The sequence below is a fragment of the Petromyzon marinus genome, unplaced genomic scaffold (genome assembly GCF_048934315.1).
Source record: "Petromyzon marinus isolate PM22_M1 ecotype Great Lakes invasive population unplaced genomic scaffold, UKy_Petmar_22M1.pri1.0 PM_G_Scaffold_32, whole genome shotgun sequence".
Lineage (NCBI taxonomy): Eukaryota > Metazoa > Chordata > Hyperoartia > Petromyzontiformes > Petromyzontidae > Petromyzon > Petromyzon marinus.
The window spans coordinates 1,788,208-1,814,544 of record NW_027422895.1 but is presented as its reverse complement, the minus strand read 5'-3'; the positions used below and the strand labels follow the sequence as shown (position 1 = coordinate 1,814,544).

At 46.0% G+C, this 26,337-nt stretch overlaps 2 protein-coding genes across 2 annotated transcripts; both read left to right on the top strand.

Annotated features, from left to right (window-relative positions):
* Nucleotides 1-8,079: 8,079 nt before the first annotated feature.
* LOC142915549 (uncharacterized) lies at nucleotides 8,080-18,234 on the top strand. The gene is made up of 3 exons (XM_076061320.1): nucleotides 8,080-8,996; nucleotides 14,644-14,652; nucleotides 15,866-18,234. The coding sequence occupies exons 1-3, from the start codon at nucleotides 8,084-8,086 to the stop codon at nucleotides 16,687-16,689; spliced, it is 1,746 nt and encodes a 581-aa protein (XP_075917435.1). The 5' UTR covers nucleotides 8,080-8,083; the 3' UTR covers nucleotides 16,690-18,234.
* Nucleotides 16,883-25,121, top strand: LOC142915515 (uncharacterized). The gene is made up of 2 exons (XM_076061272.1): nucleotides 16,883-16,906; nucleotides 23,545-25,121. Exons 1-2 carry the CDS (start codon nucleotides 16,883-16,885, stop codon nucleotides 24,433-24,435), a joined length of 915 nt encoding a protein of 304 aa, XP_075917387.1. The 3' UTR covers nucleotides 24,436-25,121.
* Nucleotides 25,122-26,337: the final 1,216 nt, after the last annotated feature.

Genomic DNA, 26,337 nt, shown 5'->3' with positions numbered 1-26,337 from the left:
CCCCCTCCAGCCCCACCCTTCGGACAGCGCCTAACCTCCTGTCACCTGGCCATCGCAGAGTGCGTCTATCCCGCAAGCTCGAGCTGACTGAATTGGCCCCCCTTCCCGTACCCACTCACCTCTTCAGCTGCCCATGGGGGCTGGGGAAGATGCTCGCCTCGGACACTTTTTCTGGCCGATCGTTTCCAGCTCCACCCCACATGCGTCGCACGGACGCTGAGGACGGCTGGTCTCCTTCGCCGCTCCAGATGAACTCTGATACATTCCGCCCCTCCGGCCTCCTTACATCTCCAAAGTCCCCCTTAACCCCCGGGTCACATGACGTCATCCTTGCGCATCCAATCGAATCCTCTTTTCGGACGTTTTGAGCGCTCTGGCCGTTGGGGGGGGGGGGTCGCGTCATCCCCCCCCTTCCCATTGTCTCTGTGCCTGCGTTCCTCGCCGTTGACTCATCGATAATCCCCTCGCTCCCTCCAACTTAAGTCAACTCTTATCTGCCTAGGGGCTTTTCCCTCCCACCCCACTGTTTACCTTGCCGCTGGATGCTGGCCTTGAGGTTCCACCCCCCCGTGTTGTGTATGCTTCATCAACACCCTTTGCTATGTCAGCTGAATTTAGCTTTTATAAATATTCCTTTTGTAGCCAGACAGCCGAAATTGTGTGCACCGAGTTTTGGGTGAACATTCATTTTGAAGATACGAGGGCTTCCAGGCATGTTTATAACTATTTGTCCTCTCATTGTGTGCCACAACAGCCCGTGTGATGAATTTTTGAAACTTTTTCACTATATAATGAATAAGTAAAGACGTGCAAGTGATATATGACTGTGTATATTTGCATTCCTCTGTGCCTCGATACTGACGTGTAGATGGTGTGGATATTCTTTTTTCTGTCTGCAGCTGATGTTGGTCTGATGGAGCAAAGGCAGTCAGCACAGCAGCTTGGTACAACAAGCCAACAATGCGAAAAGCGTGCATACAGCACGGATCGGACTGGAAATTTTACACAGCACCAGAGAACTCGCACAGGCGAGAAACCCTTCAGGTGCACTGTGTGTGACAAGGCATTTGCATGGCCATCAGTTTTGAGACCCACCAGAGAACACACACGGGAGAGAAACCCTTCAAGTGCACTGTGTGTGGGAAGGCATTTTCACAGTCATCTGCTCTTAAAATACACCAGAGAACACACACAGGAGAGAAACCCTTCAAGTGCAGTGTGTGTGTGAATGCATTTTCAGATTTGTCTAATCTTAAAACACACCAGAGAACACACACCGGAGAGAAACCCTTCAGGTGCACTCTGTGCGGGAAGGCGTTTGCACAGTTACCAAATCTTCAAGCACACCAGAAAACACACACGGGAGAGAAACCCTTCAAGTGCACTGTTTGTGGGAAGACATTTTCAGATTCATCTACTCTTAAAACACACCAGAGAACACACACGGGAGAGAAACCCTTCAAGTGCAGTGTGTGTGGAAAGGCATTTTCAGATTCATCTACTCTTAAAAAACACCAGAGAACACACACGGGAGAGAAAGCCTTCAGGTGCAGTGTGTGTGGAAAGGCATTTTCACAGTCATCTGCTCTTAAAACACACCAGAGAACACACACGGGAGAGAAACCCTTCAAGTGCAGTGTTTGCGGGAAGGCATGTGCACATTCATCAAATCTTCAAGTACACCAGAGAACACAGAAGCATCAGAAGATCCACAAGGAGTGGAGTCTGAAATCAGCTTGTGAAAGTCAAAGTGCCGCAATGAGCCCATCCCTCATGAAACAAGAACCGGAAGAAAATCCCAGCTTGGACACTTTTAAAGTTATCAAGGTGAAATATGAAGAGGTGATGATGAAGAGGGAAGAAGTGATGAGCGAAGAAGTGAAGGTAAAATGTGAAGATGAAGATTCAACTCCAAAATGGGACCTTTACATTGTGAAGCAGGAGGAGAATTCTGACTGAGGCAGAGTGAGGCAACTCCCAGCAGTTTGTGGAAGTGGAGGTGTGGGTGGACTCTCCGAGACAATACAAAGTCAAGTGGAAACCTGGTAGATGTGTAAGCCAGAGACGATGTCGCTACAATAGATGCACCTTTGTCACAGGCCTTTAATGAAAAGAATGCGAAGTTGAACACTCAGGTCCTAGGTTCAACCTGCAGAGTAAGAGCGGCCAGTCTTTGTGGACCTGTGGGTTGGGTTGATCTCTAACCAGGAGCGAGAACCAATAAGCTCCCCAGCATTCACTATTTTATCAATTGCATTTATATGGTGCCTGCTTAATCGCCCCTACGTGACTTTACCGAAAGAACCAAGGAGTATGGATCCCTGCAGTCACAAACTTCAAATCAAGATTACCTCAGCAACTCGGAGTTTTGTATCCCGTTTCAGACACTCGAAGAGCATCCCCAAGTAGCAGCTGCCCCTGTGTGGTACAAGGTGGTGGCCCTGCACCGGCCTGCATGTGAACAAGATCCTGTCAGTAGCGGGTGTTGGTTGATTTGGCATCTTAGTTGTGGAGTTTGTAGGTAATTTTTCTATTTAAAGCTTTCGTGAATGCAGGGATTCTTCGTCTTGGTTCTTTCGGTAAAGTCACGTAAAAGGGAAATAATAAGATAATAAAAATTAAACATAAAATAAAATTCTCACGACGTTCGCAAGAAGCCGAAACGTCGTGAGAATTTTATTTGATTATTTTATTATCTTATTATTTCCCTTCTACGTGACTTTGTAGGTAATGTTTAGAATGTTATCAATTTTGACCGAGATGCCAGCATGCAAATGGCAATAGTACGTTGTACATACACTGTTAAGCAGACGGCGCATATATTTTTAAAATAGCTTTTTGTTAATACGATGTAACCTGATGCAGTCTATTTCACTGCAGTAATTGAATTTTGTTAAAATGCCTGTCAATAATTTAGAATGAATACTTGTCTGATTGTGCGTGTGCATGTAACATTTTGTCTGAGGGTCAAATCTAGATTAAGTGATGTTAGGACAAAGTGTGTGTGGGTGTTTGGAAGTAACCTGTACAGAGAACTCAGGTGAGACCCGTTGTTCTTGTGATACAGGTCAAAGGGTACTTTTGTGTTTCACGAAGCGTCGGCCTCTGGAGAAACTCATTGTCTTTGAAATAGGGAGCATGCTCGGATCATTCATCAGTTACAAGGCATACCACTTAAAAGTTACACTATATGAGGAGGTACATTCTCTACAACACGAATTGTAGTTTTGTCTTACGTGTTGACGTAGATTTTGTCTAACTGGGACTAGAAATTCACCTTGCTCATTCACGTCCGGATGTTCGTACCTATCGGTTGAAGCAAACCCCACTGCTGTTGTTGAGACGCTGTGCACCAATAATAGTCCATCACATTGACGGCCTTCAGGCCAGGAAAGTCACAACATTTGCACACGAAGGACGCATTCACGCAAGTACCCCATGCTCCGTTTTGAAGTTTTAAAATGAAACATCTTTGAATTGTGTTGTGTTTTGAATTGGATGATTTTATTTCTTCATTAAAAGCTTGTATCAATTTACATCTGGAAGACTTCACTGAAAAGGACATTTCGTGTGAATTTTCTCTCGTCATTAAGTAGATGGCCTTGCCGGGGGTTCGGCCACAAACAGTGTACAAACAGTGTAAACACACACAGTGTGCACACACACAGTGTACACACAATGTACACACAGTGCACACAGTGTACACACAGTATACACAGTGTACACACACACTGTACACACAGTATACACACAGTGTACACATACAATGTACACACACATTGTACACACACAGTGTACACACACAGTTTATACACAGTGTACACACAATGTACACACACAGTGTGCACACAGTGTACACAGTGTACACACAGTGTACACACACAGGGTACACACACAGTGTATGTACACACAGAGTGTACAAACACAGTGACACAGTGTACACACACAGTGTACACAACAACAACCGCCATTCGCCACTAAGTGGCGGTGACGTCACCACGACACTTGTGCCAAGCTATGTGCACCCTGAGGCCACGTGAAGTGTCGAACGCCCGCTGGCAGGAGGTCACGGGGCAGACCCAGGTGCCACGGGTCGACTGACTGAGATCACTGGCTGATGCACCACCTGTGCCCCCTACTGTGCCAACCTGCTGTGCTTTAGCCACCCGGCGCTCCGCTCGTTCTGAGCGTCGCTCCTCCGCCCTCCATTGTTGTTGGAGGGCGAATACCTCCAACTGCCCAGTAGCATCCTTCACGAGCCTCCTCCACAGAAGCCGATCTTGACACCGCTGGTACCAGTCATCGGCAAGTCCACTCAGCTCCACGTCCTCCTGTACCACATCACTCCATCTCTTCTCTAGCCCGTGCCGCGCCCGCTTAGCCCCCTCGATCCGGCCGAACAAAAGCTGTTTCGGCATGCGGTGGCTGGGCATGTGGGCTACATGAACCAGCCATCGCAGCCTTGCCCACCGGAGGAGCTCACCGATGGGACCTTGCCCAGATCTTTCAAGGATTTGTGAGCTCCTCACACAATCCAGTCTGGTTAAACCCAGGATGGATCGTAGGCAGGCCAGCCTAAATGTTTCTAACCGGCGAAGATGTTCCATTAAGAGGGTCCACGTTTCGCAAGCGTAGAGAAGGGAGGGAATGACCGTGGCCAAGAAGACCTGAAGCTTAGTGCGGAGCGACAGACCAGGTAGCTTCCACACAGCGTTACGCAACCGATGAAAAGATATTGCCACTCGACTGATTCGGAGTGAGACCTCTGCTGTTAAACTGGAGCCAGTGTACACACACACAGTTACACACAGTGACACAACAACAACCGCCATTCGCCACTAAGTGGCGGTGACGTCACTACAACGCTTGTGCCAGGCACAGTGACACACAAAGACAAAGATCCCCGTATAGCCTTAACAGACTGTAGGGGCAAGTGCTGTTAGCGAGCACCTATGAAGGCCGGAACGGTACACGAGGGGGTGGGTGGCCAGCACCACGCCCGACCGCCTTTGTCTCCCTAGTGGCGATATTTACACACCGCACCAGGTACTCAGTGACACAGCGACACACAGTGACACACAGTGTATACACACACACGGTGTATGCACAATAATGTCCACGTTGTTGCTGAGCTCACACACCAAAGGGAGGGAGCAATGGAAAATTAATCTAAATTAACTTAAACTGCAACTCTGTGACGTCACCACTCTGCAGTACCTCATCGGCGTGAAACGCCAGGGGGAGGTGTACCTCGCTAGTGACGTCATGTCACCAAGGTATTCACCCCTCCCCCGTCCACCGCGCTCTTGAGCGTGACGTCCCCTCCGCATGGGTCACTGCCGATATCGTTCCAGTGGCAATCCTTATTTGGGCACAGTTACGCCCAGTGACTGGTGGCTCATTAACATAATGTGTCCGTTAAAGCCGTCGCGAGTTTATTGCGACGGGTTCAGCGCCCACGCCCCCATCCCTCGACGTAGGGCCGGTTTCATTAACATAATTTATTCATATTCTTAGTTTTTTCGGTAAAGTCACGTTGAAGAGAAACAACAAAATAATTAAATATATAAAACAATTAAAAAATTTCTCACGACGTTTCGACCATAACTCAAACGGTCATCTTCAGGTGTGTTGGTTTGCATAAATTTATTTTTAAACGGCGCATTTATTTATTTATTTAAAAAACGTTAGCGTCACGCGCAGCGATTTGGCAGTTTGCCCAGGACTAGTCCATCTATATTTTTTGAAAAGAGGAGGGGGGAGACGAAATTTTTTTATAATGTATGCTGTCTGAAAGCCACTGTAAGCGTGAACAATCAATTAAGAACTGAAATGGTTTATCAAATCTTTCCAATGATTGTTAAGACAGAATCCATCTTCTCGGTTGAAATTGTCTCTGTGCTTGTATATGTGGATAGCCTCATGAACGAATCTCTCATGGAAGCCAGATGGCTTACAAAGAACCTCCGTCTTGGAAAAGTCAATGGCATGTGAGCCTACTGAATTAGAACAATGATCTACTACGGCCGAGGTGTTGGTCCTACCGTGTTTAAGGTCTGCTTTATGTTCACGAATGCGGTCCGAGACATGGCGTTTGGTTTCTCCAATGTAACTACTACCACAGAGGCAACTTAGTTTGTAGACACCAGGGTATTGTATGTCCGGAATCACATCTTTTACAGACGGAACCAGATCACGGATTTTATGTAATGTGTTGAAACGGACCTGGATCTTGTGTTTATTCAAGATTTTGGAGATCTTTTTTTTAAATAAATTTATGCAAACCAACACACCTGAAGATGACCGTTTGAGTTATGGTCGAAACGTCGTGAGAATTTTTTATTGTTTTATATATTTTTTATTATTTTGTTGTTTCTCTTCAACGTGACTTTACCGAAAAAACTAAGAATATGAATTACTGCAGTCACGAAAGCTTTAAATCAAAATATAATTTATTCAGTTAGAGAGCCGCTCGTGGGAGGGAAGTGACGTCATACTACTTCCTGCTGTCGCGAGGCAACAGGAAGCTGCCGTGTGCGCGCTTGCATTGAAATCCGAGGTGGAGAAATTCTCATCGTTGTGGTGGTGGTCGTTGTGGTGGTGGTTGTTGTTGTTGTTGTTTACCAAGGTAGAGCCTCTCTCTCTCGTAGGGATGTCAGTTGAGTAGCAGCGAGCATGGGAATCGATGTCCAGGTTGGAACTTTACAGCGCGGGGCCTAGCCACGCGGGGCCTTGTCTCCTGCCCTCGCCTGATTGCGTTCACTTTAATTATCTCGCTTAAGTTTAATTTGTCTTCACCCGGCTCGCCACTTTGTAACTTTGTTTTATTGCAAATATTCACGCAGTTTTTATTTTCTTTTGTTACCAGGCCAAGCCCGCTTGAGCTGCTATACCGCTCTTGTTATCAGAAGCGACCTGCCCACAACAACACAAGGTGGGGCTTTGTCAACGTGTGTGAATGTTTTGACTTAAAACTTTGGTGACTGCAGGAATTAATATTCTTGGTTCTTTCGGTAAAGTCACGTAGATAGAAAATTAAATAAAAATAACAATAAAATAAATGAATAATTCCAAATAAAGCAAAACAACTCACGTCGTTTTGATCGCAACACAAGTGGTCTTTATTTAATGTAATTGTATTATCAATTATTGTTATTTTCTATCTACGTAACTTTACCGAAATCAACAAGAATACGTGTGTCAATGTCTATCGGTCAAAGATGCTATACGGAGTGACGCAAACTCCAAATATACAGCAGGCGTCAGGGTCGGGATCGAACCCACGACTTCCTGTATACCAGGTGAGGTAGTTAACATCTCACCACGGAGAGAGACACGCAAACTCCAGTTAGCCTCGGATATGTTCGTTGATCCTCAATTAATTACTTGGTGGAGTGAGGAAGCATTCATGCCATGCAGATGAAGGTGGCCAGGCGTGATTCTAGACACGCCACCGCCTGTTTACCCAGTGACAGTGTACAGTTTGTGTTTGCAGTAACGTCTATTAACTCTGTTGAACACGGAGGTTATATCATAACAATAGTTTATTTTTGTTTTCCTCTGGAACTCTTTATAAGAATGGAAACAGGAGGTGAACACAGCACACACATGCAGCTGAAGTTAGAACTGTTCATCCCAGCATTCAAGGACATCTGAGCCTGGATTCACACCTCTAAGTTGCGATTGAACATTAATTTATGAATTTCTGCCTAACACAAATAGTATTGTTTTCAACACCCTTTGCTATGTCAGCTGAATTTAGCTCTCATAAATATTCCTTTTGTAGCCAGACCGCCGAAATTGTGTGCTTGGAGTTTTGGGTTAACATTCATTTTGAAGATACGAGGGCTTCCAGGCATATTTATAACCATTTGCCCTCTCATTGTGTGCCATAACAGCCCTGTGATGAATTTGGGAAACGTTTTTACTACATCATGAATATATGAATATAGACGTGTAAGTCACATGTGACTATATATGCATTCCTCTGTGCCTCGATACTGACGTGTAGATGGTGTGGATATTATTTTTTTCTGTCTGCAGCTGACGCTTCCTCTGACGCTTCCTCCGCAGAATTGGTCTGATGGAGCAAATGCGCTCAGCACAGCTCGGTAGGACAAGGCTCCAATGCGACCGGTGTGCATACAGCACGGATCGTACTGGAGATTTCACACAGCACGAGAGAACTCACACAGGAGAGAAACCCTTCAAGTGCAGTGTGTGTGGGAAGGCATTTGCACGTGCATCTGCTCTTGTAGAACACCAGAGAACTCACACGGGAGAGAAACCCTTCAAGTGCTGTGTGTGTGGGAAGGCATTTGCACGTTCATCTGCTCTTGTAGAACACCAGAGAACTCACACGGGAGAGAAACCCTTCAAGTGCAGTGTGTGCGTGAAGGCGTTTGCACGTTCATCTCTTCTTGTAGAACACCAGAGAACACACACGGGAGAGAAACCCTTCAAGTGCAGTGTGTGTGGGAAGGCGTTTGCACATTCATCTGCTCTTGTAATACACCAGAGAACACACACGGGAGAGAAACCCTTCAAGTGCACTGTGTGTGGGAAGGCATTTGCATATTCATCTGCTTTTGTAATACACCAGAGAACACACACGGGAGAGAAACCCTTCAAGTGCAGTGTGTGCGTGAAGGCGTTTGCACGTTCATCTCTTCTTGTAGAACACCAGAGAACACACACGGGAGAGAAACCCTTCAAGTGCAGTGTGTGTGGGAAGGCGTTTGCACATTCATCTGCTCTTCTAATACACCAGAGAACACACACGGGAGAGAAACCCTTCAAGTGCACTGTGTGTGGGAAGGCGTTTGCATATTCATCTGCTTTTGTAATACACCAGAGAACACACACGGGAGAGAAACCCTTCAAGTGCAGTGTGTGCGTGAAGGCGTTTGCACATTCATCTCTTCTTGTAGAACACCAGAGAACTCACACAGGAGAGAAATCCTTCAAGTGCAGTGTGTGTGGGAAGGCGTTTGCAGATTCATCATATCTTCAAATACACCAGAGAACACACGGGAGAGAAACCCTTCAGGTGCACTCCGTGCGGGATAGCGTTTGCACAGCAACAACATCTTCAAGTGCACCAGAAAACACAAAAGCATCAGAAGGTCCACAAGGAGTGGAGTCTGAAATCAGCTTGTGAAAGTCAAAGTGCCGCAATAAGCCCATCCCTCATGAAACACGAACCGGAAGAAAATCCCAGCTTGGACACTTTTAAAGGTATCGAGGTGAAATATGAAGAGGTGATGGTGAAGAGGGAAGAAGTGATGGTGAAGAGCGAAGAAGTGAAGGTGAAATGTGAAGAAGTGATGGTGAAGAGCGAAGAAGTGAAGGTGAAATATGAAGAAGTGATGGTGAAGAGGGAAGAAGTGAAGGTGAAATGTGAAGATGAAGATTCAACTCCAAAATGGGACCTTCACATCGATGGAGGCAACGTGAAGCATGAGAATTCTGACTGTGAGGCAGAGCGAGGCAACTCCCAGCAGTTTGTGGAAGTGGAGGTGTGGGTGGACTTCCTCCGAGACAATCCAAAGTCAAGTGGAGACCCGGTAGATGTGTAAGCCAGAGACGATGTCGCTACAATAGATGCACCTTTGTCACAGGCCTTTAATGACAAGAATGTGAAGTTGAACACTCATTTCCTAGGTTCAACCTGCAGAGTAAGAGCGGCCAGTCTTTGTGGACCTGTGGGTTGGGTCAATCTCTGACCAGGAGCGAGAGCCAAGCAGCTCCCAAGCATTCACGATGTTCTCATGATAATTGCTTTTACGCTTTGCTCGCTTAACCGCCTCAGCAACTCGGAGTTTCGTGTCTCGTCTGAAACGCTCGAAGAGCATCCCCAAGTAGCAGCTGCCCCTGTGTGGCACAAGGTGGTGGCCCTGCACCAGCCTGCATGTGGACAAGAGCCTGTCAGTAGGAGGCGATGATTGATGCGTCCTCTCAGTTGTGTAGTTTGTAGGCAATCTTGATTCGAAGCTTTCGTGACTGCAGGAATCCACATTTTTGAGTTATTTCGGTAAAGTCACCACGTGGGTAGAAACATAACTGACCACGGCGTTTAGATCACAACACAAGCAATCGTCATCAGGTGGGACAACCACAGCAAGAGAAACTGCTGAAGTAGTAGGCGCCTACTCCAGTAGTTTCTTATTGCTGCTGTGCTTGTCCCACCTGATGACGATTGCTTGTGTTGCCATCGAAACGCCGTGATTTATTATTTGTAGCGTAATGTTTAAAATTTGCTACATTTTGACCCAGACGCCAGCATGCAATGGCCTACTCGTTTTGAATGACGCAACAATAGTACGTTGTACATACACTGTTAAGCAGACGGTGCGTATTTGTAAAATAGCTTCTTGTTAATACGATGTAACGTGATGCAGTCAATTTCGCTGCAGTAATTCAATGTTGTTAATATGCCCGTCAATGATTTAGAATGAATACTTGTCTGATTGTGCGCGTGCATGTATCATTTTGCCTGAGGGTCAAACAATGAATAAGTGATGTTACGTCAAAGTGTGTGTGTGTGTTTGGAAGTAACCTGTACAGAGAACTCAGGTGAGACCCGTTGTTCTTGTGATACAGGTCAAAGGGTACTTTTGTGTTTCACGAAGCATCTGCCTCTGGAGCAACTCATGGTCTTTGAAATAGGGAGCACGCTCGGATCATTAATCAGTTACAAGGCATACCACTTGAAAGTTACACGTATAGGAGGAGGTACATTCTCTACAACACGAATTGTAGTTTTGTCTTACGTGTTGACGTAGATTTTGTCTAATTGGGACTAGAAATGCACCTTGCTAATTCTCGTCTGGATGTTCGTAACCATCGGTTGAAGCAAACCCCACTGCTGTTGTTGAGACGCTGTGCACCAATAAGGGTCCAACACATTGACGGCATTCAGGCCAGGAAAGTCACAACATTTAAACATTAAAAGCTTGTATCAATTTACATCTGGAAGACTTCATTGAAAAGGACATTTCGTGTGAATTTTCTCTCGTCATTAAGTAGATGGCCTTGCCGGGGGTTCGGTTCAATGCGGACACAAACAGTGTACACACACAGTGTACACACGCAGTTTATACACAGTGTACACACACACAGTGTATACACACAGTGTATACACAGTGTACACACACAGTGTAGACACAGTGTACACACACAAACAGTGTACACAGTGTACACACAAACAGTGTACACACACACAGTGTACACACACACAGTGTATACACATAGTTTACACACACTGTACACACACAGTGTACACACAGTGTATACACATAGTGTACACACACACAGTGTACACACACAGTGTACACACATAGTGTACACATACACAGTGTACACACACAGTGTACACACACTGACACACACAGTGACAGACGCACAGTGACACAGTGACACAACAACAATCGCCATTCGCAACTAAGTGGTGGTGACGTCACCACGACGCTTGTGCCAGGCACAGTGACACACACACAGTGACACACACAGTGACACAGTGACACACACAGTGACACACACAGTGACACACACAGCGACACACACAGCGACACACAGTGTACACACAATGTACACACACAGTGTACACACACACAGTGTACACACACAGTGTACACACAGTGTATACACATAGTGTACACACATACACAGTGTACACACACACACACAGTGTATACACAGTGTACACACACAGGGTATACACAGTGTACACACAGTGTACATACAGTGTATACACACAGTGTACACACACAGGGTACACACACAGTGTATATATACACACAGTGTACACACACGCAGTGGCACAGAGTTTATACACACAGTGTATACACACAGTGTACACATACACTGTACACACACAGTGTATACACACAGTGTACACACACACAGTGTACACACACACAGTGTACACACACAGGGTATACACAGTGTACACACACAGTGTACACACGGTGTACATACAGTGTATACACAGTGTACACACACAGGGTACACACAGTGTATACACACACAGTGTACACACACAGTGACATAGTGACACACACACAGTGACACACAGTGACGCACCCAGTGACACACAGTGACACACACAGCGACACACAGTGACACAGTGTATACACATAGTGTACACACACACAGTGTACACACACACACAGTGTATACACAATAATGTCCACGTTGTTGCTGAGCTCACACACACACAGTGTATACACAATAATGTCCACGTTGTTGCTGAGCTCACACACCCAAGGGAGGGAGCAATGGAAAATGAATCTAAATCAACTTAAACTCCAACTCTGTGACGTCCAAATTCTGCATTACCTCATCGGCGTGAAACGCCAGGGGGAGGTGTACCTCGCTAGTGACATCATGTCACCAACGTATTCACCCCTCCCCCGTCCACCGCGCTCTTGCACATGATGTCACCTCCGCTTGGGTCACTGCCGATATCGTTCCAGTGCCAATCCTTATTTGGGCAAAGCTACGCCCAGTGACTGGAGGCTCATTAACATAATGTGTATCGTTAAAGCCGTCGCGAGTTTATTGCGACGGGTTCAGCACCCACGACATTTGGACGCAACATTAACATAATTTATTCATTGTATAATTTATTTATTTACGGAGCCGCTCATTGTGGGAGGATCGTGCCTCGTACCCCGGAAGTGACGTCACGTCACCTGCTGCTGCGTGACGTCACGAGATAACAGGCACTGAAATCTGAGGTGAAAAATTCTCATTGCGATTGTGGTTGTTGTGGTGGTGGTTGTAGTGGTTGTTGTTGTTTACCAAGGTAGCGCCTCGCTCTCTCGCGTAGGGATGTCAGTTGAGTAGCAGCGAGCATGGGAATCGATGTCCAGGTTGGAACTTTACAGCGCGGGGCCTAGCCACGCGGGGCCTTGCCTCCTGCCCTCGCCTGATTGCGTTCTCTTTAATTATCTCGCTTAAGTTTAATTTGTCTTCACCCGGCTCGCCACTTTGTAACTTTGTTTCATTGTAAATATTCACGCAGTTTTTATTTTCTTTTGTTAGCAGGCCAAGCCCGCTTGAGCTGCTATACCGCTCTTGTTATCAGAAGCGACCTGCCCACAACAACACAAGGTGAGGCTTTGTCAACGTGTGTGAATGTTTTGACTTAAAACTTTGGTGACTGCAGGGATTAATATTCTTGGTTCTTTCGGTAAAGTCACGTAGATAGAAAATAAAATAAAAATAATAGATAATAAATTAAATGAAAAATATATTTTTTTAAAATAAAGCAAAAACCACGTCGTTTCGATCGCAACACAAGTGGTCTTTATCTTATTAAATTTAATCTGTTATGTTTATTTTCTATCTACGTGACTTTACTGAAAGAACCAACAATACATGCGTCAATGTATCTATCGGTCAAAGACGCTAAGCGCGTGCCGCTGTTGACTCTGAATGTGTGGAGGGGAACACCTTCACCACGGGGAGAGAGAGACAGAGACACGGATAACCTCGGCTATGTTGATTGATTCTCGATTCATTGGTGGAGTGAGGAAGAATTAATGCTGAGCAGATGAAGGTGGCCAGGCATGGTTCTGGTCACACCACCACCTGTTTACTCATGGCAGTGTGTGACAGTGTCAAGTTTGTGTTTGCAGTAAAGTCTAATAACTCTATTGCACACGGAGGTTATATCAAAACAATAGTTTATTTTTGTTTTCCTCTGGAACTTTATACGAATGGAAACAGGAAGTTAACACAACACACACATGCAGCTGAAGTCGGATCTGTTCATCCCCAGCGTTTGTGGGGGCTGATGCCCCCCCCCACTCCCCATTACGTAGGGGCTGATCTCCCTCTCACCACGAGCGGGGGGGGGGCGCCACGTCTAATGGGTGGGGGCTGATGCCCCCCCCCACCCACCCACTCGTATGTGTCTCACCGTTAACACCGCGGTGCACACACAGACACTAGTGACACTCACGTGTGTCTCACCGTTAACACTGTGGTGCACGCACAGACACTAGTGATACTAGCATGTGTCTCACCGTTAACACTGCGGTGCACACACAGACACTAGTGACACTCGTGTGTGTCTCACCGTTAACACTGCGGTGCACACACAGACACTAGTGACACTAGCGTGTGTCTCACCGTTAACACCGTGGTGCACACACAGACACTAGTGACACTCGCGTGTGTCTCACCGTTAACATCGCGGTGCACACACAGACACTAGTGACACTCGCGTGTGTCTCACCGTTAACACCGTGGTGCACGCACAGACACTAGTGACACTAGCGTGTGTCTCACCGTTAACACCGTGGTGCACGCACAGACACTAGTGACACTAGCGTGTGTCTCACCGTTAACACCGTGGTGCACACACAGACACTAGTGACACTCGCGTGTGTCTCACCGTTAACACCGCGGTGCACACACAGACACTAGTGACACTCGCGTGTGTCTCACCGTTAACACCGCGGTGCACACACAGACACTAGTGACACTCGTGTGTCTCACCGTTAACACCGCGGTGCACGTACAGACACACGTGACACTCGTGTGTCTCACCGTTAACACTGCGGTGCACGCACAGACACGCACCGGCGCGAGCAACCGTTGGTATTTTAATATGCGCGCGCGACACACCCACACTGATTTATAGTCACCCACACACCGTTGTACGCCGACCGCTGTCCCACCGCTCTTCACACGCACACATGCACCACGCGTCACAACGTCAGTCTGTGCTCAGATTTATTTCCGAATAGGGGACCCCCGTTTATGGCCCCCTCCAGCCAGCACCCTTCGGACAGCGCCTAACCTCCTGTCACCTGGCAGTCGCAGAGTGCGTCTATCCCCCAAGCTCGAGCTGACTGAATTGGCCCCCCTTCCCGTACCCACTCACCTCTTCGGCTGCCCAATGGGGGCTGGGGAAGATGCTCGCCTCGGGGACTTTTTCTGTCCGATCGTTTCCAGCTCCACCTTGCATGCGGCGCACGGACGCTGAGGATGGCTGGTCTCCTCCGCCGCTCCAGAAGGACTCTGATTCAATCCGCCCCTCTGGCCCCCTTATGTCTCCAAAGCCCCCCTTAACCCCCGGGGCACATGACGTCATCCTGCGCATCCAATCGAATCCTCTTTGCAGCCGTTTTGAGCGCTCTGGCCGTTGGGGGGGTGGGGGGGGGTCGCGTCATCCCCCCCCCCTTCCCATTGTCTCTGTGCCTGCGTTCCTCGCCGTTGACTCATCGATAATCCCCTCGCTCCCTCCAACTTAAGTCAACTCTTATCTGCCTAGGGGGTTTTCCCTCCCACCCCACTGTTTACCCTGCCGCTGGGTGCTGGCCTTGAGGTCCCACCCCCCCGTGTTATGCATGCTTCATCGACACCCTTTGCTATGTCAGCTGAATTTAGCTTTTATAAATATTCCTTTTGTAGCCAGACAGCCGAAATTGTGTGCTCGGAGTTTTGGGTGAACATTCATTTTGAAGATACGAGGGCTTCCAGGCATGTTTATAACCATTTTCCCTCTCATTGTGTGCCACAACAGCCCGTGTGATGAACTTTTGAAACTTTTTCACTATATCATGAATATATGAATAAGTAAAGACGTGTAAGTGATATGTGACTGTGTATATTTGCATTCCTCTGTGCCTCGATACTGACGTGTAGATGGTGTGGATATGCTTTTTTCTGTTTGCAGCTGATGCTGGTCTGATGGAGCAAAGGCAGTCAGCACAGCAGCTTGGTACAACAAGCGACCAGCGTGCATACAGCACGGATCGGACTGTAAATTTTACACAGCACCAGATAACTCGCACAGGAGAGAAACCCTTCAAGTGTAGTGTGTGTAACAAGGCATTTGCATGGCCATCAGTTCTTCAGAAACACCAGAGAACACACACAGGAGAGAAACCTTTCAAGTGCAGTATGTGTTTGAAGGCATTTTCATGCTCATCTGCTCTTGTAACACACCAGAGAACACACACAGGAGAGAAACCCTTCAAGTGCAGTGTGTGTGTGAAGGCATTTTCATGCTCATCTGCTCTTGTAACACACCAGAGAACACACACAGGAGAGAAACCCTTCAAGTGCAGTGTGTGTGGGAAGGCATTTTCAGATTCGTCTAATCTTAAAACACACCAGAGAACACACACGGAAGAGAAACCCTTCAAGTGCAGTATGTGTGTGAAGGCATTTTCAAAGTTGGTTGCTCTTGTAACACACCAGAGAACACACACGGGAGAGAAACCCTTCAGGTGCACTCTGTGCGGGAAGGCGTTTGCACAGTCACCAAATCTTCAAGCACACCAGAGAACACACACGGGAGAGAAACCCTTCAAGTGCAGTGTGTGTGGGAAGGCATTTTCACGGTCATCTGCTCTTGTAACACACCAGAGAACACACACGGGAGAGAAACCCTTCAAGTGCACTGTGTGTGGGAAGGCATTTTCAGATTCATCTACTCTTAAAGCACACTGGAGAACACACACAGGAGAGAAGCCCTTCAAGTGCACTCTGTGTGAGAAGGCATTTGCACAGTCAGCAGTTCTTCAAAGACACCAGAGAACACACACGGGAGAGAAACCCTTCAGGTGCAGTGTGTGTGGGAAGGCATTTTCACGGTCATCTGCTCTTAAAACACACCAGAGAAGTCACACAGGCATCAGAAAATCCACAAGGAGCGGAGTCGCAGTCTGAAATCATCTTGTGAAAGTCAAAGTGCTGTGATCAGCCCATCCCTCATGAAACAAAAACCAGAATAAAATCCCAGCTTGGACACTTTTAAAGGTATCAAGGTGAAATATGAAGAGGTGATGGTGAAATGTGGTGAAGTGATAGTGAAGAGCGAAAATATGATGGTAAAATGTGAAGATGAAGATTCACCGCCAAAATGGTGACCTTCACATCGATGGAGGCAACGTGAAGCAGGAGGAGAATTCTGACTGTGAGGCAGAGCGAGGAAACTCCCAGCAGTTTGTGGAAGTGGAGGTGTGGCTGGACTTCTTCGACAATACAAAGTCAAATGGAGACCAGTTAGTCGATGTGTAAGCTTGAGACAATGAAGCTCCAATAGATTCACCTTTGTCAACTTGCAGAGTAAGAGCGGCCAGTATTTGTGGACCTGTGGCTTGGCTAGATCTCTAACCCGGAGCGAGAGTCAATAAGCTCCCAAGCATTCACTATGTTATAATATTTGCATTTATACGGTGCTTGCTTAATTGCCTCAGCAATTCGGAGTTTTGTATCATATCGCATCTCAAACACTCGAAGAGCATCCCCAAGTAGCAGCTGCCCCTGTGTGGCACAAGGTGGTGGCCCTGCACCAGCCTGCATGTGGACAAGAGCCTGTCAGTAGGGGGCGATGATTGATGTGTCATCTCAGTTGTGTAGTTTGTAGGTAATGTTTAGAATTTGCAAAATTTTGACTCAGACGCCAGCATGCAATGGCTTACTCGTTTTGAATGACACAATAGTTTGTTTACATACACTGTTAAGCAGATGGTGTATTTTTAAAAAAATAGCTTCTTGTTAATACGATGTAACGTGATGCAGTCAATTTCGCTGCAGTAATTCAATGTTAATATGCCCTTCAATAATTTAGAATACTTGTCTGATTGTGTGCGTACATGTAACGTTTTGTCTCTGAGGGTCAAACATTGAATAAGTGATGTTAGGACAAAGTGTGTGTGTTTGAAAGTAACCTGTACAGAGAACTCGGGTGAGACCCGTTGTTCTTGTGATACAGGTCAAAGGGTACTTTTGTGTTTCACGAAGCGTCTGCTTCTGGAGCAACTCATTATCTTTTAAATAGGGAGCACGCTCGGATCATTCATCAGTTACAAGGCATACCACTTGAAAGTTACACGAATTGTAGTTTTGTCTTATGTGTTGACGTAGATTTTGTCTAACTAGGACTAGAAATGCTCCTTGCTGATTCACGTCTGGATGTTCGTTACCTATCGGTTGAAGCAAACCCCACTGCTGTTGTTGAGACGCTGTGCACCATTTAATGGTCCAACACATTGATGGCCTTCAGGCCAGGAAAGTCACAACATTTGCACATGAAGGACGCATTCACGCAAGTACCCCATGCTCCGTTTTGAAGTTTTAAAATGAAACATCTTTGAATTGTGTTGTGTTTTGAATTAGATCATTTTATTTCTTCATTAAAAGCTTGTATCAATTTACACCTGGAAGACTTCATTGAAAAGGACATTTCGTGTGAATTTTCTCTCGTCATTAAGTAGATGGCCTTGCCGGGGGTTCGGACACACAGTGTACACACACACACAGTGTACACACAACAACAACCGCCATTCGCCACTAAGTGGCGGTGACGTCACCACGACGCTTGTGCCAGGCTATGTGCACCCTGAGGCCACGTGAAGTGTCGAACGCCCGCTGGCAGGAGGTCACGGGGCAGACCCAGGTGCCACGGGTCGACTGAGATGACTGGCTGATGCACCACCTGTGCCCCCTACTGTGCCAACCTGCTGTGCTTTAGCCACCCGGCGCTCCACTCGTTCTGAGCGTCGCTTCTCCGCCCTCCGTTGTTGTTGGAGGGCGACTGCCTCCAACTGCCCAGTAGCATCCTTCACGAGCCTCCTCCATAGAGGCCGATCTTGACACCGCTGGTACCAGTCATCGGCAAGTCCACTCAGCTCCACGTCCTCCTGTACCACATCACTCCATCTCTTCTCTAGCCCGGGCCGCGCCCGCTTAGCCCCCTCAATCCGGCCAAACAAAAGCTGTTTCGGCATGCGGTGGCTGGGCATGCGGGCTACATGACCCAGCCATCGCAGCCTTGCCTGCCGGAGGAGCTCACCGATGGGACCCTGCCCAGATCTTTCAAGGATTTGTGAGCTCCTCACACAATCCAGTCTGGTTAAACCCAGGATGGATCGTAGGCAGGCCAGCCTAAATGTTTATAACCGGCGAAGATGTTCCATTAGGGGGGTCCACGTTTCGCAAGCGTAGAGAAGGGAGGGAATGACCGTGGCCAAGAAGACCTGAAGCTTAGTGCGGAGCGACAGACCAGGTAGCTTCCACACAGCGTTACGCAACCGATGCAAAGATATTGCCGCTCGACTGATTCGGAGGGAGACCTCTGCTGTTAAACTGGAGCCAGTCATAAGCACACTGCCCAGGTATGGGAAACTCTCCACTCTCTCCACAACTGCCCCATCACCGATTGGGAGTTGTGGGGGTGGAGTGTCCGATGGTACAAAATACCCAGGCAGGTGCTTAGTTTTGGTGGGGCTGATGGTAAGGCCCCACCTCTTAGTGGCACGCTCCAGTCTCAGCAGCAGCGTCTCCAACTCCTCCTCTGTGTACACACACACAGTGTCACACACACAGTGTACACACACACAGTGACACACAGTGACACACAGTGTATACACATAGTGTACATACACAGTGTACACACACAGTGTATACACACAGTGGCACACAGTGCACACACGCAGTGTATACACATAGTGTACATGCACACACAGTGTACACATACAGTGTACACACACACAATGTATACACATAGTGTACATACACACAGTGTACACACACAGTGTACACACAGTGTATACACAATAATGTCCACGTTGTTGTTGCTGAGCTCACACCCCAAGGGAGGGAGCAATGGAAAATGAATCTAAATCAACTTAAACTGGCTACCATGAGAGATTCGTTCATGAGGCCATTCACATATACAAGCACAGAGACAATTTCAACCGAGAAGATGGATTCTGGCTTAGTAACCATTGGAAAGATGTTTTAAACCATTTCCGTTCTTAATTAATTGTATTTTACGATGACCTTCAGACCGCAGCTCTTTCGCTGGCATTGACTCTTAATACCTCTCACACCACGGCTAATGGTATGGTTTACAACATGGAGTATAACAACGCCTCGCAGCTGTCTCTCTCCCCCTTCTCTGTTCCGACCATGGATGAACTCGTCCGTCTGAACAGGACCCGTAGCTATCCGTGTTGCTAAAGTTGAGGGTAAGAATCCACCCATTTTTCGCCATATAGCATTGTGATATATAACGACTTATTGTTGGTAGCTTAGCAGATTGGAGAATATAGAGTTTATTGATAACATTGAGGTAATTTATATTTTAGTATTTTTTATTGGTTCACTATATAGTATTCATTATATATTGTATTGTATACCCAGTTACTGTGAATAGCTCAGATGTGTAGGCCTTAACTTCAACATAGCCATTTCTGTGACCAGTCACAAGCTAATCACTCAGTTATTTCAATGCTAAATTCGCCTAGTTATTTCAATGCTAAATTCTCCTGTTTGATTTGTACTAGGTGCCTCGGTGAATGTATATGCTCTGACTTTAACATAGCTATTTCTGTGACCAGTTACAAGCTAATCACTCAGCTATTTCAATGCTAAATTCTATGCTAATTCCTTTGTCAAGGAGTGCCTCTGCGGATGTGTATACTTTAACTTAGCTATTTCAATGCTAAATTCTACGCTAATTCCTTTGTCAAGGGGTGCCTTTGCGGATGTGTTTGCTTTAACTTTAACATAGCCTTTTCTGTGACCAGTCACAACCTAATCACTCAGCCATTTCAATGCTAAATTATATGCTAATTCCTTTGTCATGGTGCTTTGTTTCTTCTCACACAGCTTAAAGGTCGTGATCTCAGCGTGGCTTTCTCGCTCCAGCGCTGTCCTCCAGACAGTCTCGTCCCCTTCACCTGATGAAGGCCGCTTGTGTTGTGGCCGAAACGTCGTGAGAATATTATTGTGTTATTTTATTTTATCAATTTATTATTTTATTCTCATTCTACGTGACTTTACCGTAAGAACCAAAGAAGATGAATCCTTGCAGTCACAAAAGCTTTAAATCGAAATTTCTGGATAGTGTCTGGAATTGCCACAATTGACTGTGACACCAACATGCAATGTGCGTTGTGAGTGACACAGTGGTTTGTTTGACATCCGCTGTTAAGCAGACTGTGCATGTTGTGGGGAACGTTACTGGGGTAGCCAGATATGCCTGTCGGATTTGAACCTTGAACCTCGGCAATAAATAGAGAATGCGCTACCATATTCCTGGTTCTTTCGGTAAAGTCACGTAGATAGAAAAATAAAAGATAGCAATAATAAATTATCATTTTAATAATAAAATAATAACAAATAAAAGTAATAAATTGAAAATAAATTGATGAAAAGATCCTATGGGTCGACTGACTGAGATGACTGTCCAATGCACCACCTCTGCCCCACACTACACACAGTGTACACACACACACAGTGTATACACACAGTGTATACACACACAGTTTACACACACACAGTGTACACACACACAGTGTATACACATTGTGTACACACACACAGTGTACACACACACAGTGTACACACACACACAGTGTATACACAATAATGTCCACGTTGTTGTAGCTGAGCCCACGCACCCAAGGGAGGGAGCAATGTAAAATGAATCTAAATCAACTTAAACTCCAATCCCGCTCTGTGACGTCACCACTCAGCATTACTTCATCGGCGTGAAACGCCAGGGGGAGGTGTACCTCGCTAGTGACGTCATGTCATCAAGGTATTCACCCCTCCCCCGCGCTCTTGAACATGACGTCACCTCCACTTGGGTCACTGCCGATATCGTTCCAGTGCCAATCCTTATTTGGGCAAAGCTACGCCCAGTGACTGGCTGCTCATTAACATAATGTGTTCGTTAAAGCTGTCGTGAGTTTTTAGCGACGGGTTCAGCACCTCACGACATATGGGACGGGTAACATTAACATAATTGATCCATTCTATAATTTATTTATTTACAGAGCAGCTCATTGTGGGAGGAGCGTGTCTCGTACCCCGGAAGTGACGTTACGTCACCTGCTGCTGCGTGACGTCACGAGGTAACAGGAAGCTATCGCTATCGCTTCCTGCACTGAAATCCGAGGTGAGAAATTCTCATTGCGATTGTGGTTGTTGTGGTGGTGGTTGTTGTTGTTTACCAAGGTAGAGCCTCGCTCTCTCTCGTAGGGATGTCAGTTGAGTAGCAGCGAGCATGGGAATCGATGTCCAGGTTGGAACTTTACAACACGGGGCCTAGCCACGCGGGGCCTTGCCTCCTGCCCTCGCCTGATTGCATTCACTTTAATTATCTCGCTTAAGTTTAATTTGTCTTCACCCGGCTCGCCACTTTGTAACTTTGTTTTATTGTCAATATTCACGCAGTTTTTATTTTTTTCACCAGGCCAAGCCCGCTTGAGCTGCTATACCGCTCTTGTTATCAGAAGCGACCTGCCCACAACAACACAAGGTGAGGCTTTGTCAACGTGTGTGAATGTTTTGACTTAAAACTTTGGTGACTGCAGGAATTAATATTCTTGGTTCTTTCGGTGAAGTCACATAGATAGAAAATAAAATAAAAATAACAGATTATAAATTAAATGAAAAATAAAAAAATTGAAAATAAAGCAAAAAACCCACGACGTTTCGATCGCAACACAAGTGGTCTTTATCTTATTGAATTTAATCTGTTATTTTTATTTTCTATCTACGTGACAGTACTGAAAGAACCAACAATACGTGCGTCAATGTATCTATCGGTCAAAGACGCTAAGCGCGTGCCGCTGTTGACTCTGAATGTGTGGAGGGGAACACCTTCATCACGGGGAGAGAGAGACAGAGACACGGATAGCCTCGGCTATGTTGATTGATCCTCGATTCATTACTTGGTGGAGTGAGGAAGAATTAATGCTGAGCAGATGAAGGTGGCCAGGCATGGTTCTGGTCACACCGCCACCTGTTTACTCATGGCAGTGTGTGACAGTGTCAAGTTTGTGTTTGAAGTAAAGTCTATTTACTCTGTTGAACACGGAGGTTATATCAAAACAATAGTTGATTTTTGTTTTCCTCTGGAACTCTTACTAAGAATGGAAACAGGATGTGAACACAGCACACACATGCAGCTGAAGTCGGAACTGTTCATCCCCAGCATTCAAGGACATATGAGCCTGGATTCACACCTGAGTTGCGATTGAACGTTAATTTATGCATTTCTGCACAACAGAAATAGTATTGTTTTCAACACCCTTTGCTATGTCAGCCGAATTTAGCTTTCATAAATATTCCTTTGTAGTCAGACAGCCGAAATTGTGTGCTCGGAGTTTTGGGTTAACATTCATTTTGAAGATACGAGGGCTTCCAGGCATATTCATGACATTTTCCCTCTCACTGTGTGCCATAACAGCCCGTGGAGAGAAACCCTTCAGGTGCACTCTGTGCGGGAAGGCGTTTGCACGTTCATCAAATCTGATGAATTTGGGAAACTTTTTCACTACATCATGAATATATTAATAAGTATAGACGTGTAAGTCACGTGTGCATTCCTCTGTACCTGACGTGTAGATGGTGTGGATATTATTTTTTTCTATCTGCAGCTGACGCTTCCTCTGCAGAATTGGTCTGATGGAGCAAAGGCACTCAGCGCAGCTCGGTACGACAAGTCAACAATGCGACCAGCGTGCATACAGCACGGACCGGACTGGAAATTTGACACGGCACCAGAGAACTCACACAGGAGAGAAACCCTTCAAATGTACTGTGTGTAACAAGGCATTTGCATGGTCATCAGTTCTTCAGACCCACCAGAGAACACACACGGGAGAGAAACCCTTCAGGTGCACTCTGTGCGGGAAGGCATTTGCACAGTCACCACATCTTAAAGTACACCAGAGAACACACACGGGAGAGAAACCCTTCAAGTGCATTGTGTGTGGGAAGACATTTTCAGATTCATCTGCTCTTGTAAAACACCAGAGAACACACACGGGAGAGAAACCCTTCAGGTGCAGTGTGTGTGGGATGGCGTTTACACAGTCATATAATCTCGTATTACACCAGAGAACACACACGGGAGAGAAACCCTTCCAGTGCAGTGTGTGTGGGAAGGCATTTTCACGGTCATCTCTTAAAAAACACCAGAGAACACACACGGGAGAGAAACCCTTCAAGTGCAGTGTGTGTGGGAAGACATTTTCAGATTCATGTAATCTTGTAATACACCAGAGAACACACACGGGAGAGAAACCCTTCAAGTGCACTCTGTGCGGGAAAGCGTTTGCACAGTCACCACATCTTAAAGTACACCAGAGAACACACACGGGAGAGAAACCCTTCAAGTGCACTCTGTGTGGGAAGGCGTTTTCACAGTCACCACATCTTAAAGTACACCAGAGAACACACACGGGAGAGAAACCCTTCAAGTGCAGTGTGTGTGGGAAGGCGTTTGCACAGTCATCTCCTCTTGTAACACACCAGAGAATACACACAGGAGAGAAACCCTTGAGGTCCACTCTGCGTGAAGGCATTTGCACATTCATGAAATCTTCAAGTACACCAGAGAACACAGAAGCATCAGAAGATCCACAAGGAGTGGAGTTTGAAATCAGCTTGTGAAAGTCAAAGTGCCGCAATGAGCCCATCCCTCAGAAACAAGAACCGGAAGAAAATCCCAGCTTGGACACTTTTAAAGGTATGGAGGTGAAATATGAAGAGGTGATGGTGAAGAGCGAAGACGTGATGGTGAAAAGGGAAGAGGTGATGGTGAAGAGGGAAGAAGTGAAGGTGAAATGTGAAGATGAAGATTCAACTCCAAAATCGGACCTTCACATCGATGGAGGCAACGTGAATTAGGAGGAGAATTCTGACTGTGAGGCAGAGCAAGGCAACTCCCAGCAGTTTGTGGAAGTGGAGGTGTGGGTGGACTTCCGAGACAATACAAAGTCAAGTGGAGACCCGGTAGATGTGTAAGCCAGAGACGATGTCGCTACAATAGATGGACCTTTGTCACAGGCCTTTAATGACTAGAATGTGAAGTTGAACACTCAGTTCTTAGGTTCAACCTGCAGAGTAAGAGCGGCCAGTCTTTGTGGACCTGTGGGTTGGGTCAATCTCTCACCAGGAGCGAGAGCCAATAAGCTCCCAAGCATTCACGATGTTCTCATGATAATTGCTTTTACGCTTTGCTCGCTTAATCGCCTCGGCAATTCGGAGTTTTGTGTCGTATCTCGTCTGAGACGCTCGAAGAGCATCCCCAAGTAGCAGCTGCCCCTGTGTGGCACAAGGTGGTGGCCCTGCACCAGCTTGCATGTGGACAAGAGCCTGTCAGTAGGGGGCGATGATTGATGCGTCATCTCGGTTGTGTAGTTTGTAGGCAATCTTGATTCGAAGCTTTTGTGACTGCAGGAATCCACACTGTCTAGTTATTTTGGTAAAGTCATCACGTGGGTAGAAACATAACAGACCACGGCGTTTAGATCACAACACAAGCAATCGTCATCAGGTGGGACAACCACAGCAAGAAGAAGACGCTGAAGTAGGCGCCTACTCCAGCAGTTTTGTCTTCTTGCTGCTGTGCTTGTCCCACCTGATGACGATTGTTTGTGTTGCGATCTAAACTCCGTGATCTATTATTTGTAGCTAATGTTTAGAATTTGCTACATTTTGACCCAGACGCCAGCATGCAATGGCCTACTCGTTTTGAATGACACTACAATAGTACGTTGTACATACACTGTTAAGCAGGCGGTGCGTATTTTAAAAATAGCTTCTTGTTAATACGATGTAACCTGATGCAGTATATTTCACTGCAGTAATTCAATTTTGTTAATATGCCTGTCAATAATTCCGAATGAATACTTGTCTGTGCGTATTTTAAATGTTATTATTTTATAAGGTGATGTTGATATCGAAAACTGACACATAACCGGCATGCCATAAATAGGAAATTAACTCTGCTTATTCGAATCAATGTATTCATATATGTTGATAAACTGTTTTCAAGCAGATTGTGTCTCTAACGGCGACTACAGGGACCACGTGATTGTTTAAAAATGTATTTGATTATAACTATAATTGCCTACAATTCGTCATGTGTAGCTTATTTAGACTAATTTATTCACTACCCAAACTGTATTGACTTGAAAACATAGAGCTGATATTTGTAAGCAATGTCTTTTTTATTTTTACGTTTGGAAAAAAATATTTGCACAAATTGAACTTGTTCAGATACAAGGTGAATTCACAAGGCTTTGTAAAAAATCCAATATTTCAGAATTTTGCCTTAACGGAGAATATTTTTTTAAATGTTGGTAAAAATAAAGATTCAGAAATATATATTGTGCCGTGTCTACAATTTTATTGTAAAGTGGAATTGGTAAAAAAAAATGATGGTTCAATGAGCCACTCTGTCTACGGGAAAGCTACCCATATGGATGCTTAGCTGAAACCGGATTCCCACCACCATCCATCCCAGAAGAATTCCCTCATCAAGACTCTAAACCATAGAGCCCAATACAT